The sequence below is a fragment of the Juglans microcarpa x Juglans regia genome, chromosome 8S, assembly GCF_004785595.1.
Source record: "Juglans microcarpa x Juglans regia isolate MS1-56 chromosome 8S, Jm3101_v1.0, whole genome shotgun sequence".
Lineage (NCBI taxonomy): Eukaryota > Viridiplantae > Streptophyta > Magnoliopsida > Fagales > Juglandaceae > Juglans > Juglans microcarpa x Juglans regia.
Window position 1 is genome coordinate 12,898,609 of NC_054609.1, and position 15,903 is coordinate 12,914,511.

Genomic DNA, 15,903 nt, shown 5'->3' on the forward strand with positions numbered 1-15,903 from the left:
CTTCCAGCACTTGAACCCGTAATGAAAAACAGAAGGGAAAAATACACAAACCACCCTCAAACTACCACCCAAATTACAATTGCCTCCCAACCACGCCGAAATTGCAATGCCTCTCCTTTTCCACGTACAAGATAAAATTGCTCCCAAAAAAGCTAAAAAAAAAGGTCAAAATAACCAATTGAATTAAAAAAAATCCACTTTTGGAAAAACTATTTTCTAAAATATAAAAATATTCTCCAAAAAATTAATTCTTCATTTAAAATTTAAAATATTAAAAAATAAAAATATTTTTCAAAAGAGATTAAACAATTAATTTTTGGTATTTTTTATTTTTCACGTTTTTATTCTTTTATTTTTTTTATCAAGGCATTTATGCCATTTATTTTCATGGAAGGTAGATTCCAATAGCTTCAACATTTTTTCTTCTCAGTTCGGTCGATTTAATAAGTACTACCGATACAAAATAATTGACAGCTTGAAGGCTCAATCTAAATAAGCAACATCTACTACCAGAATAGCCAGCCTGAATGCCAGCTTGAGGCCTCATGCTATTTCCAAGGGCAAACTAAAACTAAGGAAGTTTTAAAAGTTTATGCCTTCTGCATACTGTACACCACTTAAAAAAAAATTCTGTATGCTAAAAATTGCACAGGAGCAATGAGTGGGGGCTAAAGAATAGCTAGTTCCATGAAACTAAGTTCAATATACAGCTAAAGAAGTTTACTGACCATAACAGAACAAAAGAGAGAACGATGGATAGGAGGCTAGATGTAATGTCAACAAAGGACAACAAATAACGCAATAGTTAACAGCTTTTAATCAATTGATGACATGAAAAACTTTTTTCGAGTGAATAAAAACATGAACTCACCTGCATTCGTTGAATATCATCCTTCATACGGTCATAATCTTCCACATCTATATTTTTACACCTTTCAAGTAACTTCAAACAAGTAAATGTCAGAACATTGATATAATGTTGTAAATGGCATAAAGAGCATTGCTTACATGTAATACCTCACAAACCCTCTTTTCCAGGTTATCTTTATTAACCTTTTGCATTTCAATTTCTTTCTTACAAGCTTCCACCTCAATTTGTCGCTCCCTCAGTAGAGACCCTAAATTCTGTGTCTCAACCTTTGCATTTTGAACTCCTTCACGCAATTTCTAAGACCAAATCAAAATAATAAACTAGGTTAAATCTATCGATGAAGTACATAAAAGTTAAAATGACACTCAAACACAAATAATTTCTATTTCCATACCAGGCATTCCTCGAAATTGTGCTTGTTTTCTTCTCTGAGTTGCATGTTGCTTTCACGAAGTAAGTTCATTTCTCTAACCTGCACAAGCATTTAAAAAATACAGCTTACTGTTGGAATTAAAATGATATTCTATAGGGGAATATATCAAGCACAAGAGCCTAAACGTCGCATGCAAGGAAATGGCAACAAGTTAAATTCCCAAGAAAGATTGAAAAAAGCAAAATGACATGTTAAAATAAGAGAATAAACGTAAACCAATAATGGTAGATAGAAAATTGACCTAGGATTCTACAGATGAAAGTTCCAAAGTGAACTCAACCTAACCTTAAGCTGTAGAGATTGGATTTCTTCCAGAATGATTGTAACAGAAGATATATTGAGTCCAGAAAATGTACAGACAGAGTATGGGATTTGTGAAGTGTGTATTATGGGGGAAAGGGAAATTCCAGACAATGCGATCGCAGTGCATGATTCAGATGGGGCCAAGGGAGAGTATTGACAGGTGTTGTGTCCTGTCTCAGACAAGATTGGTGATGTACAAACAAGTCCTGTGGTCAGTGAAGAGGTGTACTGGGAAGAACCCACTCCACTGTTTTCTCTACACCCAAGCAACAACGGCAAAATCCAGGTCTCAGATTGGGTCTTACAAAAGCAAAGGAGATTCAACCTTGTGTGGGAATCTTGTGTGACGGTTTTGAGGACCAATTCATAGCTCTCCTTGCAGCTATAAAGGTTGGAAAGACCCATTCTAGCTCACCCGGTAAGCAAAATTCAGCTAAGAAGAGAGCCAGAGAACTAAAAAGGCTTAACTGGACAGTCAATGATAGAGCAAAAGAGAGGAGCTCTAGCCGTGGAAGATCAAAGGGAAGGGCAATGGAGTTTGTTTTATGTAACAAAAAATTGTTTCATGGAATGTAAGGGGGCTGAATGAGAAGGGAAAGCGCTTCAAAGTTAGAAATCGGCTCCGTAAATGGAGAGTATACATCGTATGCTTGCAACAAACGAAATTAGAATTTATCCCCCTTTGCATTATTAGAAGTTTGTGGGGTTGTAATCAAGTGGGGTGGCATTATTTACCTTCTGATGGAACATCAGGAGGCATTTAGTGATGTAGGATAAAAGAGTGGTGAAAAAGATAAGAGGATTGTTTCGGGAACTTTATGATGCCTTGCTCGTTCAAGAATGTTGTGGATGGATATTAGTGGGCCTTTGCAGGAGTTTATGGTCCTAATCTAGATTGGGCAAGAAGTTTATTATGGTATGAGTTGGTAGGACTAAGCAACGTATGGGATTTACCTTGGTGTATGGTGGCGACTTCAACGTCACTCAGCTCCCAAGTGATAGATCAGGTCGCTCTAGCTTTAACCTAGCAATGGAAGACTTCTCTAGCTTACATCTCTGAACAAGATTTACTAGATATTCCTCTTGCAGGAGGCTCCTTCACTTGGTCAAGCAACCGAGAACACCCCTCTTGATCAAGGATTGATCAATTTCTAGTATAACCCGAATGGGAAGCACATTACCCAGATCTTATTCAAAAGAGACTCCCCAAGTTGTGTTTAGATCATTTTCCTATCCTTCTTGATTGTGGAGGTCTTCGTGGAGGCCCATGGTACTTCAAGTTTGAAATTGAGGTTGAAGCCAAAAGGATTTCTTGATAGAGTCGGGCAGTGGTGGGCCCCTTACCAATTCTATGAAAAGCTAAGTTATATCTTGGCATGTAGATTAAAGTCTGAAGAAAAACTTGAAGTTTTGGAATGAGCAAGTGTTTGACAATGTGGAAGGTGAAAAGAATACTCTCTTTGAGGAGCTCAAGGGATTGGAGGGAGTGGAGGAGAGGAAATTATCTGAAGCAGAGAGGGCTCGAAAAACCCAAGTGACCATGGATATTGAAAGGGTCTCAAGAAATATATTGGAGATAAAAATTGAGAGCACCATGGTTGAAGGAAGGGGATAAATGCACCAAGTTGTTCTACCGGGTGGCTAACTCACATAGGAGAAAAAATGCCATAGCAACATTGATGATTGATGGGGTGGCTTCCTCCAACCAATCCTAAGATCAAAGATCGCATTGTCAACTATTATGAGACTATGCTCTTGGAACAATTTTCTTGGAGACAAAGCTTAGATGGGCTTACTTTTGACGCTATTGATTCACAGGAAGTAGAATAGCTCGAAAGGCCTTCTAAAGAGATGGAGAGCAGGAAAGCATTACAAAACATGGTGGGGGACAAAGCCTTAGGTCTAAATGGCTTCTCTATGGCTTTTTTCCAAACATGTTGGGAAGTGCTTAAAGAAGACATAATGAGGGTCTTTCATGAATTTCATGAAAATGGAAAGTTTGAATAAAGCTTCAATGCAACTTTTCTTGCGCTCATTCCAAAAAGACCCAGCATTGTAGAGGTAAAAGATTATCATCCCATTAGCATGGTGAGCAAGATGTACAAGATTTTCTAGAAAGTTTTGGCGAATAGATTGAGCATGGTGATGGAGAAGTTAATATCAAAGCATCAAAATGCCTTTTTCAGTGGTAGGCAAATTCTTGACTTGGTGCTTATTGCCAACGAATGCTTGTATAGTAGATTCAAGTCGGGAGAGCCGGGGCTTTTGTCCAAGCTTGATATGAAAAAGACCTATGATTGAGTCAATTGGAGATTATTTCTTTACATGTTTGAGGGATGTGGCTTTGGTATGAAATGGTGTACATGGATTAATCATTGTATTTCTATGGCTTGTTTCTCTATATTGGTGAATGACAAGCCAAAAGGGCTTCTTTAAAAGCTCACAAGGCTTGAGACAAGGTGACCCTCTATTTTCGCTACTTTTTGTTTATGTAATGAAAGCATTTAGCAAGATGATTTCAGGGTGTTGTGGTGGGAGGTTCATATCCGAATTCTTAGTGGAGGATGCAAATATCTCATCTATTATTTGGCGATGATACCCTAATCTTTTGTGGGCTAGCCATGATCAAATTCAAGCTTTGAGGGCTCTCTTTTTATGATTTGAAGCCACTACGAGGTTGAATGTGAACTTGGCTAAATCAGAAAGAGTTCTAGTGGGGGATGTTCGTAACGTGGAGAGCATGACTTCCATTTTGGGATGCAAGATACCTTAGCTGCCCATGAAATATCTTGGCCTCCCATTGGGTGCTCCATTCAAATCAAAATCTATTTATAATGATGCACTAGAAAAAATAGAGCGGAAATTAGCTAGTTGAAGAGGATGTATGGTTTTGCGATAGGGCACTCAAGGAAACTTATCCACGAGTTTATGGTCCAGTAAGAATGAAAGAAGCCTCAATTGCGAACCTCCTAATCCTCTCCAATGGTGCTCCCCAATGGAATGTTACATTCCTAAGAGATGCACAAGATTGAGAAGTTGACTTTTTTTGGAGTTCTATGACCCAGTGTACTCTACCTATTTGATGGGAGGAGTCGAAGACAAGTTTTCTTGGTGCCCCTCTAAGAAAGGAAAGCTCATAGTCCGCTCTTTCTATCAAGCCATGACAATGCACAATAGAAATCCATTACCATAGAAGAGTATTTGGAAGACGAAGGCACCTCTAAAGGCAATATTTTTTGTGTGGTTGGCTTCCTTGGGGAAGATCCTCACTCTAGACAACTTAAGGAAATGTCGAATCATAGTTATGGATTGGTGTTGTATGTGGAAAAAGAGCGGAGAGTCGTCAACCATCTATTACTTCATTGTGAGATTGCCATGACACTGTGAAATGAAGTCTTTGCTCGGATAGGATTAGCTTTGGTGATGTCGAGAAGGGTAATCGACCTCCTAGCTTCTTGGAAAAGCATTCGGGGCAACTCTCAGATTGAGACGATATGGAAGATAGTTCCAATATGTTTATGGTGGTGTATTGGAGGGAGGAATGAAAGACGCTTTGAAGATCGAGAGTAGTCAATGGATGAGCTTAGAAATTTCTTTTTCAAAACTTTACTCCATTGGTCGATTGTAATTGATTTTCATAGCATGATTTTTCATGAATTCCTTGTATCACTAAACTAGCACAATTAGGTGTTGATCTTATATATGTCCCGTATACTTGGGCTCTTGCCTATTCTCATGATCAACAAAATTTTGTTTACTGATCAAAAAGAAAAATGAATGATTGTAACAAACCTGAAGTTGTAAAGACTTGATTTCTTTCTCAGTGAACAACGATACTCTTGAATTTGCATGCTCAGCTTGCAGTGATGCTTGGGCAGTCTCTATTGCCTTGAGAGCCCTCTCGAGCTATACAGCAACCAAAAGAAATGTAAGCACTTCAAAGCATCCAATGACAGCAAAACAATAAGTTGGACCCTCCTTAAATATATACATACATATATTTTTATATATAAACCTGCATACTGCATGTTCACGATCACACATAGAAATTTAGGCATATATACACCAATCCATACATAGATTGATACCATAAGCAAATATATAAGCATGAAGGTATAAGTAATTCTATACATGGCACCTACCACCGCTACAGTTGTTGACTAAACTTTTTTAACAATACAAAGAAAGCCCAAGCCACATCCGAGCTTAAGCTCTGAAAGAACTAGTCAATTTTACTATTAGAGTCTCTTTAAATCATTATAAACCGAACTTATTCCTCCCTAGCTATTTGGTATCCCATTCAACATCAACTCCACCACCACCACCACCACAACAACAAGAAGCAAGTAGAAAAGGTTAGAGGATTGTCAAGTGAATTCCCAATTACAGTAGGATTACATGAAAGGATGAGCTCTGAATCCTTATCTACTTGCTTTGGCTATGGATAAGCTTACCAAACATATTCTGGACAAGGTCCCTTGGTGGATATTATTCATTTAATAAATTATAGATTATGAAACTAGAGTAGTATCAATTCCCAATTAGAACTATGGATATCAACTTCAGAATCTAATGGATGTAAGATATGCATATTTAAGTTTGAGTACATAGAATAAACATTTAGGCCTCGTTTCGATATCTCAACCCATTCATCCCATCTCATCTCATCTCATCTCCTTTCCAAACATCACTCACACAAACACTTTTCAATTTCAAATCTTCAACTTTTTTATCTAATCATTACCTGATCATTACAACTTTTCCAAATTTCCAAATAAAACACAAAAAACAATTCAACTTTTTCTCTCTCCTTTCCCAAAACCCAATAAAACATCTTAATTCAAACCATTTCACTACTATTTACAGATTTCTTATCTCATCTTAACATCCAAACAAGGCCTCAGCAAAACTAGAAGTAGAAATGTGGGGATAGTATGATTAGATGAGCATGAGATACCGAAGAGCAATTCTATCGACTGGGATGTTTCTCATAGAAATAGGGTGGGGTCAAGGAAGTGGAGAGATACATCTAGAGTACTGTACAATTAGAGGATACCCATAAAGTCTAAGGAAAAGTTTTGCAGAATGGCCGTAGACCCATCTCTGCCATATGGTTCAGATTGTGAGGCAATTATCAAAATTAATACGGAAGGGGAAAAAAGGCAACAACTAGTTCAGAATGAGGCTTAATTATTGAGTTTAAATGAGGTGAAGTGGCCAATCCTTCTAGATCCTAAAGTAGGGAGCAGAAGTTAGTCCAAAGAACATGGCTGTTGGTATAGTATACAGCTGTGAGAGATATTAGTTATGAATGCATTTGATTAGGAATATGAAAATTCTAGATTAGTCATCCCACAGAGACGACAGACCATTTGCGTGGCATCATTAATCCAAGTGCAGATATAATTACCCCCATGTACTTGGCAAAAAGTTACACTACAGGTACTTCCTGTTCTGGCCCTTTAATAAAACTTGTCTGAATGATATAAGAAATATTACTGGAAAGAAAGTTTTCAACTGGTTTTCATCATGGGAGGTAGGGGTGGGCAGCGGGGCCCCGTGCCCCGCTCCGCCCCCGTTTAACGGGGAGGAGCCCCCCGTCTGTCAGATGCGGGGGGCGGGTGGCCCTGCCCGCATCTGACCCCCAAGGTGGTGCCTGTTTTTTTTTTTTTTTTTTAAATATACAAATAACGAAACGATGCCGTTTCGTCAATGCAAAAACGGCGTCGTTTCATTTTTGTTTAGAATCCCCCCCCCCCCCCGGCGAGATCACCCAGTACCCAGAATCTCTCTCTCTCTCTCTCTCTCTCTCTTCGTTGCTCGCCAGTCGCTTACATTCTGCATCTCCGTCGCCGAAGGTAAGAAACCCTAAATCTTTAATCTAGTTTAATTTTTTGTGATATTTATTTTATGGAATGGAGATTGGAGGAAGGATGAGATTTAATCGGAGATGGAGGATGGGATCTTGTGAATTGTGTGCTGTGGAGACTTGATTGTGCGTGTGGTTGAAATGATTGATGAACAATGTGTACAGTGTGTTCGTGTGTGAATCTCTTCGTGACTGATTGGTTTATTTTTTCATTTTTTTCGAAATACCCTAAAATAATTTAGGGGTTTCAAAGATTGAAACCCCTAAATTATTTTAGGGTTTCGGATTAGGGTTCCAATTACTATCAATACTAAATTTTGAGCTATTAAACTGATGGTAATAAACTGATCTTAGGTTAAAAAATATATATATCATATATTCCAATTACCATCAATACTTTCTTAGTTTTTTACCAAAATTACCAATTTACACTTTAAGCTATTAATTAAATTTTGAGGATTTACATTAATGTGGGATAAGATCTGATCATTAATATCTTTAATTAGCGCGTCCTATTTTTTGTTTTATCAACATGAAGGGTTAGAATTTAAACTAGGTGGATGAAAATCACTAAATTTTGTTAATTAATTTATGACACAAGCTGATAACTTTGATAGTTTAGTACGTACGTATGCAAATTATAAAAATAATTAATAGTAGTTGAAGGATAGAAATTGTAGCTTAATTCCCCAAAAACATCTTTGTATGATATATTAATATTTGAGATGAATAAATGTTACTTATGTTAGGAAAGTATACACACTTTGCACTCAAAATTAATTAATAATATTTAATTTGTTTTTCTTTTTGTATTTTTAAGTGAATTATAGAAAGACATCGAACCATTTTAATCGAGTGTTTTTTTATATACTTTCACATTCTTATATGTTTATGTAAAAATTCTTTACAACTTTAATAACCCATTTTACTTGGGTATTTCATTTTTTTTATGTTTAACGTTTTTAATTTGGGTATTTCATTTTATTTATGTTTGATGTTTGATCATTGATGTTTGATCTTCCAACTTCCAATATATATGTTAATGCTTAGATGTTAATTGTTTGGCATGTTGCTATATTTGCTATAATTTCAAATTTCTTGTTTGATTGAGTTCATGGATATGCCAGCAGATTCTAGTGCGAGCTCTCCTTTCCATGCCCAGGGTACCCCTATACCTATGCCTACTCTTACTCCTACTCGTACCCCTACCCCTGGCCCAACAGGGCCAACACCTACCCCTATGCCACCTTGCCCCGCCCCCAAGCCCAGCAAGAAATCTACTTCTATAGTTTGGGCTCATTTCACCAAACTAGAGGGTGGTGACCCCAATAACCCCCAAGCTGTGTAACCATTGTGGAAAAATCTATAGATGCCACTATAGGAAACATGGCACCTCACAGTTAAAAATGCACTTAGAAGAGCAATGTAAAAAAAGTCCAATATTAAGATCATTACAACAGAAGAACCAATCTAGACTAGAAATTGGACTTAAAAAAATGACGGATGGGACTAGTGAGAGTATACTAAGTATGATTCCGATGAGTGTAAAAGACACTTACCTCGTATGATCATCATGGACGAGCTACCGTTTCAAATTGTTGATGGGAAAGGGTTCCAAGCGTTTGCTCGCTACTTGGAATCAAAGTTTAATATTCCTTCTCGTCACACGGTGGCAAAGGACGTAAAAAAACGTTTTTAGTCTAAAAAAGAGAAGTTGAGGGGTGAATTGGCAAGTGAATTTGTTTGCCTTACCACTGATACTTGGACATCAGTCCAAAATTTTAATTATATGTCTTTAACTGTGCATTTTGTTGATTGTAATTGGACATTGCATAAGAAAATTATAAAATTTTGTCAAATCACCGATCATAAGGGTAACCCCCCAAGTTCTTACAGTCACAATTGATAATGCCTCGTCTAATGATGTCGCATTGAGACATCTGAATACCTATCTTAAAGAGGCAAATAAGACAATCTTGGATGGTGAGTGTCTGCATGTGAAATGTTCGGCACATATTCTAAATCTTATTGTTAATGATGGTTTGAGGAATCTTCATGACTCGATTGCTCGGGTCAGGACTGCTGTGAGATGGGTGAGATCATCTCCTTCGAGGTTGGAGAAATTCAAGATTGCTTCGAGGTCTGCGGGCCTAACATCCATGAAGGGCCTTTGTATTGATATGCCTACACGATGGAACTCAACATTTTTGACGTTGAAGGCGGCCTAAGAATATAGCTGGCATTTGCACTATTGGGTGATGAAGACATCCAATATGTTAAATATTTTGATGATCACGGGGATTGGGAAAACCCGTAGATGATGATTGGGAGACTATATTTATTTTTGTAGAGTTTTTTAGGCTTTTTTATGAGGTCACCAAGACGATATCTAAAACTTTGTACCCTACATCCCATCAATTCTATCAGCAAATATGTAGAGTAAAAGAAGAATTAGATGACATTGTCGTGAGTGGTCACATTAGGCTACGGGAGATGGCATTGGTTATGAGGTCAAAGTACGACAAATATTGGAGAGATTTTACTAAGGCTAATATTTTGTTATATGCCACTGTCGTCCTTGACCAGAGGTTTAAGGTGGATGGCATGGTATTTGGATTGGGCCTTGCGTACAGGCAAGCATGGGTAGAGCTTATTGCAGCAAGGGTTCGGGAAACCCTTAGTAGATTATTTGATGAGTTTACCGTCCTGACGGATAGAAATATTGCGGCACCTATACCTACCCCCCACCAGTTCAAGAAGTCGATAGTGGGAAAAGACGCAGATTGGACTGGGGTGAGAGGTTTGAGCAGACCCCCTTCATCCGGTGTTCCGTAGAGGCTCAGTCAGAGATAGACAGATACTTAGCAGCGGAGGTAATACCATTTTCACGAAATTTCGATATATTAAGTTGGTAGAAGGTGAATGTCGTGAAGTATCCCATCCTTGGAGAGAGAGTCCACAGTCTTTTGGCCATCCATGTTAGCACCAGAGGGCATGTATTGGATTCATTTCAGAGTTCATTTGCTACTACCATTGTGGAGGCTTTGATTTGCACGCAGAATTGGATCAAGGGAACTCCAATTCATGTTCCGGATGTTCTTGAGTACGAGGAGGCCGACGTCGAGGAGGAGAGTGGTGATCAGCCTGGATCTGGTATTTATTTTAATTTCATTTTCTAATTTCTTATTAATTTATTTGTTTTCATTTAATTGGTATTCATTAATTTCATTTTAAATTTTATTTTTATAGTGATACATGAGACCGCGTCTACGGCTACCTTCGATGCAGTATGACTTTGTATTGGACCCACAATTGCCATGGTTTGCACAATTTGTCCTCTATTTAATGTTTTCATTTATAATTTTATATCATATTTTAGTATCTAATTATTTTGCTTGTATGTTTTTTAGCTTTTATATTCTCAATATACATATGCTGAATCCGAATAACCTATCTATGCTCATCTGCCTCATCTTCATCTCAAATTCCAATTGCCCAATCCCTTTCTCATCTTGGTTAGTACTTTTAATATTTTGTATTTTAATTTTTTTAATTTTTGTTTCATTTTATAACTTTATAATTCTAATTTGTTTTATTTTTAACTTATTAATATTTCAGGTTTTATAACTTATTAACTTTTATGATCTTGATTTTCAGTCTCACAGCAGTCGACACAGCTCACCACTCAGTGAACTCTCCGCCACAGCGCCATCCCAAATTGATCAAATTGAAAAGTTATGAGTTATAATTGTTAATTTACAATTAAGTGTAATGTTGCTACAATAGTTAATAGTACAATTTGTAATATTTAATATTTTTAGAGGAGTTTGTAATACTGTAATAGTTTATTAGTTCTCTTAGAGTCTTAATTTGTATAATTGTAAATTGTAATTTGTAATAGCTTAGTGCCTTAGTGATTATTATTACTTAATTAGTTAATAGTTGAAATTTAGTATATAGTTAATAGTCTATCTATCTATCTATATATATATATATATATATATATTTTTTTTTAGTTAAATTCTGGACTCAAAGTGGCCCAAAAACGGATTCTAGACCCAAAGTGGCCCAAAAATAGATTCTGGACCATTTAGGGCCCCGAAGGCCCAGTAGGGGAGGCGGACGGATGGGGGCCTACCCCCACACCCCGGCAAGCAGATTGGGTATGCGGGGGCGGGGTATGGGAAAGAATTTCACACCCCGCCCATGCGGGGGCAGGGGGCGGGGGAGGGGTGGCCCCAGCACCCCTAATGGGAGGTATTTCAGTTCAAAAATAAAAAAAGAAAGATAAAGTTGAAAGCTAACACTGAGACAACTTAAGACAAACTTACTTGAGATTGCAGTTGCAGCTTTTCCTGTTTTAACAATGAAATCTCTGTTTCTGCCTGTTATGGTTGAAGAAAAAATTGAGAAGTTTACACTAGCCACACGTACATATGCACATGCAAGTGTTAGTGAGAAATAGAAAGAACAGTAGCATGGAAAAAGAAACTCACAATCTCTTTTGATCGTCGGAGATAATTAATAATATTCTGTAAACCAGCATCACCAAGGGTATCACAGCTGGCACTTCCAGAAGAAACTCCAACAGAATTACGATCCTTCTCAGCCAACTGAATGTGCAACGCTTCAAGTCGACTGTGCAGTATTTTGTTCTGCAGAAAATAGATGAAGCAGATAAAGAGAACACCAAAAAACATATAAAAGAATTTACAAAGATCTATCTGCAGAATAAATGCAAGGTTATGAAGTTTCTCCAACACGAACACAAAATCTAGTAACATGAAATAAAATTTGTAAATTACCAAAATTGATCGATTGCACCCTGAAAGTACTAGGAACTGGCAAATAGTACCATGTGTAAATCTGACCATTGCATCATAATGAAGGATGCGATATGACCTAGTTTTGATCAAAGCACACTTGGACTGAAAGTGCAAAACGCCAGGCCGGAATGTTTCACTTTTGCTAAGCGAAGCACATTTAGAAAAAGCGTGCTTTTTGTGGGAGCTTAAAGTGCAGAAGTGCATGGTTTTGTAATTTTAAAAAGGAAAATTACAAAATATCAGTACAAGACCCAGAAAAATTATAAAATATCATTTATGTACCATGGCACTACATGTTATCATATGTGATGTGTATATGCTTTCAACTTGATATAATTGGCCAAGTTGGCTTTCTTGATGGAAATTTGATTTCCCATGTTAGCATAGAAGCCAATGCCTACAATTCTTGAGCTTTTCTGGTTATGACCGTTTTGGTATGTTTTGATTGAACTATATACTTGAATTTGATTATGGCTTAAAAATATTACAGATGTGTATATTTAGTAGCACACAAGAGAGTTATAAAAAATGGTATGTTAAGATTTTATCTAATTACTTTATTCATTGATTTTCATGTTGCATAATAATCTAATAAATTGAGTTAATAGGCTAAATATATTGCCATCCTCCTTTCTAAACCTTTTTTTTTAAATTGTATTTTACGGATTTTGGGTTAGCATGCATCATCTTTAAAAATATGCGCTTCACTTCAATCAAGCGTGCGCATGTGCTTTGCATTTGCGCTTAATTGCTCCTAGCGTTTTCACCAACACTGATTTAACTGTTGGTAGTTATAATGTGCAATGTGTCAATTCTGATAGTTTAGCCTGCAAACTTATAAACACCAAATATCTACCTTCGTGACATTATATGCAAACAACATTCACTAATCTTCTAGAAAGTTTGATTTGCAATTCCGGATCCAGGTGTTGACATAATATAAAAATGAAGAAATTGATTTGTTTTATATGTAAACTGACAAAATTAGTAAGGTTTAACATTTCCAAGAAGTTACAGAAGCTCTATTAATTCAACAAACCTAGCTTGTATATTTCTCTAGTTGCCCGGGGATTAATGAGAACAGCAAACCTACTTCTAGTACAAATTCCCTTTGATTGGTCTCTCTCCTCGTTGCTGCCCCTATGTCCAAGGCCAGCAACATGGAAAAGTTTTGCTATATCAAAGTAGAAAGTTACAAAGTGGCATAAGAAACTCTCTCAATCCAAACCCAAATTGCACCCAAAGAAATTTCTCACTCATTCATTCTTAGAATTCTTTGGCTAGGTCTGCTTTAAAAGAGGAGAGGGAATTGAAGAGATTGTAGTGCTCCGTTAATTATGATGGTAGGGGAGGAAGTGCCTTTAGTAATAAAGGCAAGGAGAGGGCTGCCAATGGTTATCAATGAAACCTAAGATAATTTCTTGGAATGTTCGTGGGCTTAATGATTTTAGGAAACGTCTCTAGGTGAAAAATTTGATTCGTAAGTTGAGAACCGGTGTTTTTTGTTTACAGGAAACCAAATTGAAGTTTGTCAATCAATCTATTGTTAATAGTTTGTGGAGTTGTCATTGTGTGGGATGGGTTGAGTTAGTATCGAAAGAGGCATCAGGGGATATCATTGTTATGTGGGATAGGAGGGTGATGGAGTTGATTGATCATTGTGTGGGAGAATATTTGGTGGCGTGCCATTTTAAGATCGTGGACAATGGTTTTGAATGGGCCTTTGCAAGTGTTTATGGTCCGAATTCGGATAGTAGGAGTATTTTATGGGATGAAATGGCGGGTCTTTGCTGTTGGCGGGATTCCGTTAGTGTTTTGGAGGGGATTTTAATATTACTCGATTTCCTAGCCATCGAGTGGGGGATTCTCATTTTTCTCATGCTATGACAATCTTTTTAGATATGATTTTCGAGTTAGATTTGATTGACTTACCAATGGCGGGAGGGGATTTTACGTGGTCCAATGGTAGGGCATGGTCTAGGCTGGACAGATTCTTGGTTTTGGCTTCTTGGGAAGCTCATTTTCCAGATTTCAGTCAGAAAAGACTTCCTACAATTTGTTCTGATCATTATCTATTATGCTGGATTGTGGGGGTATTAAAGGAGGGCGTAGGTATCTCAAATTTGAAAATATGTGGCTGGAGGATGAGGGCTTTGTGGATAGGGTGAGGAGATGGTGGTCTTTGTACACTTTTTCTGCTACTTCGAGTTTTGTTCTGGCTGGAAAACTCAAAGCGCTTAAACAATATTTGATGAAATGGAATAAAGATGTGTTTAGGAACTTGGATAGTAAGAGGAAGCTTCTTCTGGATCAGTTGTAGTGTTTGGAGGATAGGGAGTTGGGGGATTTATCCGGGGAGTAATGGAGAGAAAAAAATGGGTGGTTACTGAATTAGAATCGATCTCTTTAATGGAGGAAATTTCTTGGAGGCAAAAATCTTGGGTTTTGTGGTTGAAGGAAGGTGGTAAGTGTACAAAATTTTTTCATCAAATGGCGAACTCTCATCAAAGAAATAATGCTATAGAGGTCCTACATGAAGGTGATAACATTCTTTCAGATCAAGAGGCTATCAAGGAACATATTGTGAATTTTTATGAGAAGTTGTTTCGGGAAGATTTCTCTTGGAGATCTAAGTAAGACGGGCTGTTTTTGTACTCTATTGACCAGGTATGTGCAGAATGGTTGGAGAGAGTTTTTGAAGAAGAAGAAGTTCTTGATGTGGTTAGAGGAATGGCAAGGGACAAGGCTAGGGGTCTGGATGGTTATTCAATGGCTTTTTTTCAAGCTTGTTGGGACATAGTGCGAGAAGATTTTATGAAGGTTTTTCTTGAATTTCATTCATTTATGAAATTTGAGAAAAGTTTCAATACAACTTTTATTGCACTCATTCCTAAAAAAGTGGGGGCTGTGGAGATGAGAGATTTTCGGCCTATTAGTTTAGTAAATGGGGTGTACAAGATTATTTCTAAGTGTTAGCTAATCGCATGAGTGTGGTGATGGAGAAGAACATTTTGAAGTCTCAAAATGCATTTGTGAGGGGGAGACAAATTCTTGATTCAGTTTTAATTGCTAATGAATGTTTGGAGAGTAGAATCAAGTTGGGCGAATATGGAATTTTAGTTAAATTGGATATGGAAAAGGCTTATGACCATGTTAGTTGGGAGTTTCTCTTGTACTTACTTGGGAGATATGGCTTTGGAGAGAAATGGCGTTCATGGATCAAACATTGCATTTCGACGTCGAGATTTTCCACCTTGGTGAATGGTTCTACGGTTGGGTTCTTCAACAGTTCTTTTGGTCCTTGTTATGGATGGTTTGAGTAGAATGATTGAAGCGGCAGTGGAAGGAAGTTTCTTGTCGGGTTTTGTGGTGGGAGATGAGTCTCAGAGTAGCTTAAGGCCTGGTTTGGATAGTGAAACCATCTCAACTCATCTCATCTCATTTAATCATTATAACTTTCCCAAACTTTCAAACAAAATACAATAAACAATTCAACGTTTTCAAATCCCAAAACAAAAATAATATTCTAACACTATTTTATTCAACTTTTAACTTTCATCTTATCTTATCTCATCTCAACTCACTATCCAAACCAGGCCAA

The 15,903-nt window shown here is 37.3% G+C and overlaps 1 protein-coding gene across 1 annotated transcript in view; it reads right to left on the bottom strand.

Annotated features, from left to right (window-relative positions):
• The window catches only part of LOC121245027 (nuclear-pore anchor-like), an 83,870-nt gene that overhangs the window by 13,101 nt on the left and 54,866 nt on the right, over positions 1-15,903 (bottom strand). Inside the window, exons 35-40 of the mRNA XM_041143304.1 lie at positions 11,973-12,131; positions 11,808-11,861; positions 5,400-5,513; positions 1,266-1,343; positions 1,018-1,167; positions 872-943 (exon numbers count right to left, since the gene is read on the bottom strand). Coding sequence (XP_040999238.1) covers positions 872-943; positions 1,018-1,167; positions 1,266-1,343; positions 5,400-5,513; positions 11,808-11,861; positions 11,973-12,131 — 627 coding nt within the window. The remainder of the gene's footprint in view (positions 1-871; positions 944-1,017; positions 1,168-1,265; positions 1,344-5,399; positions 5,514-11,807; positions 11,862-11,972; positions 12,132-15,903) is intronic.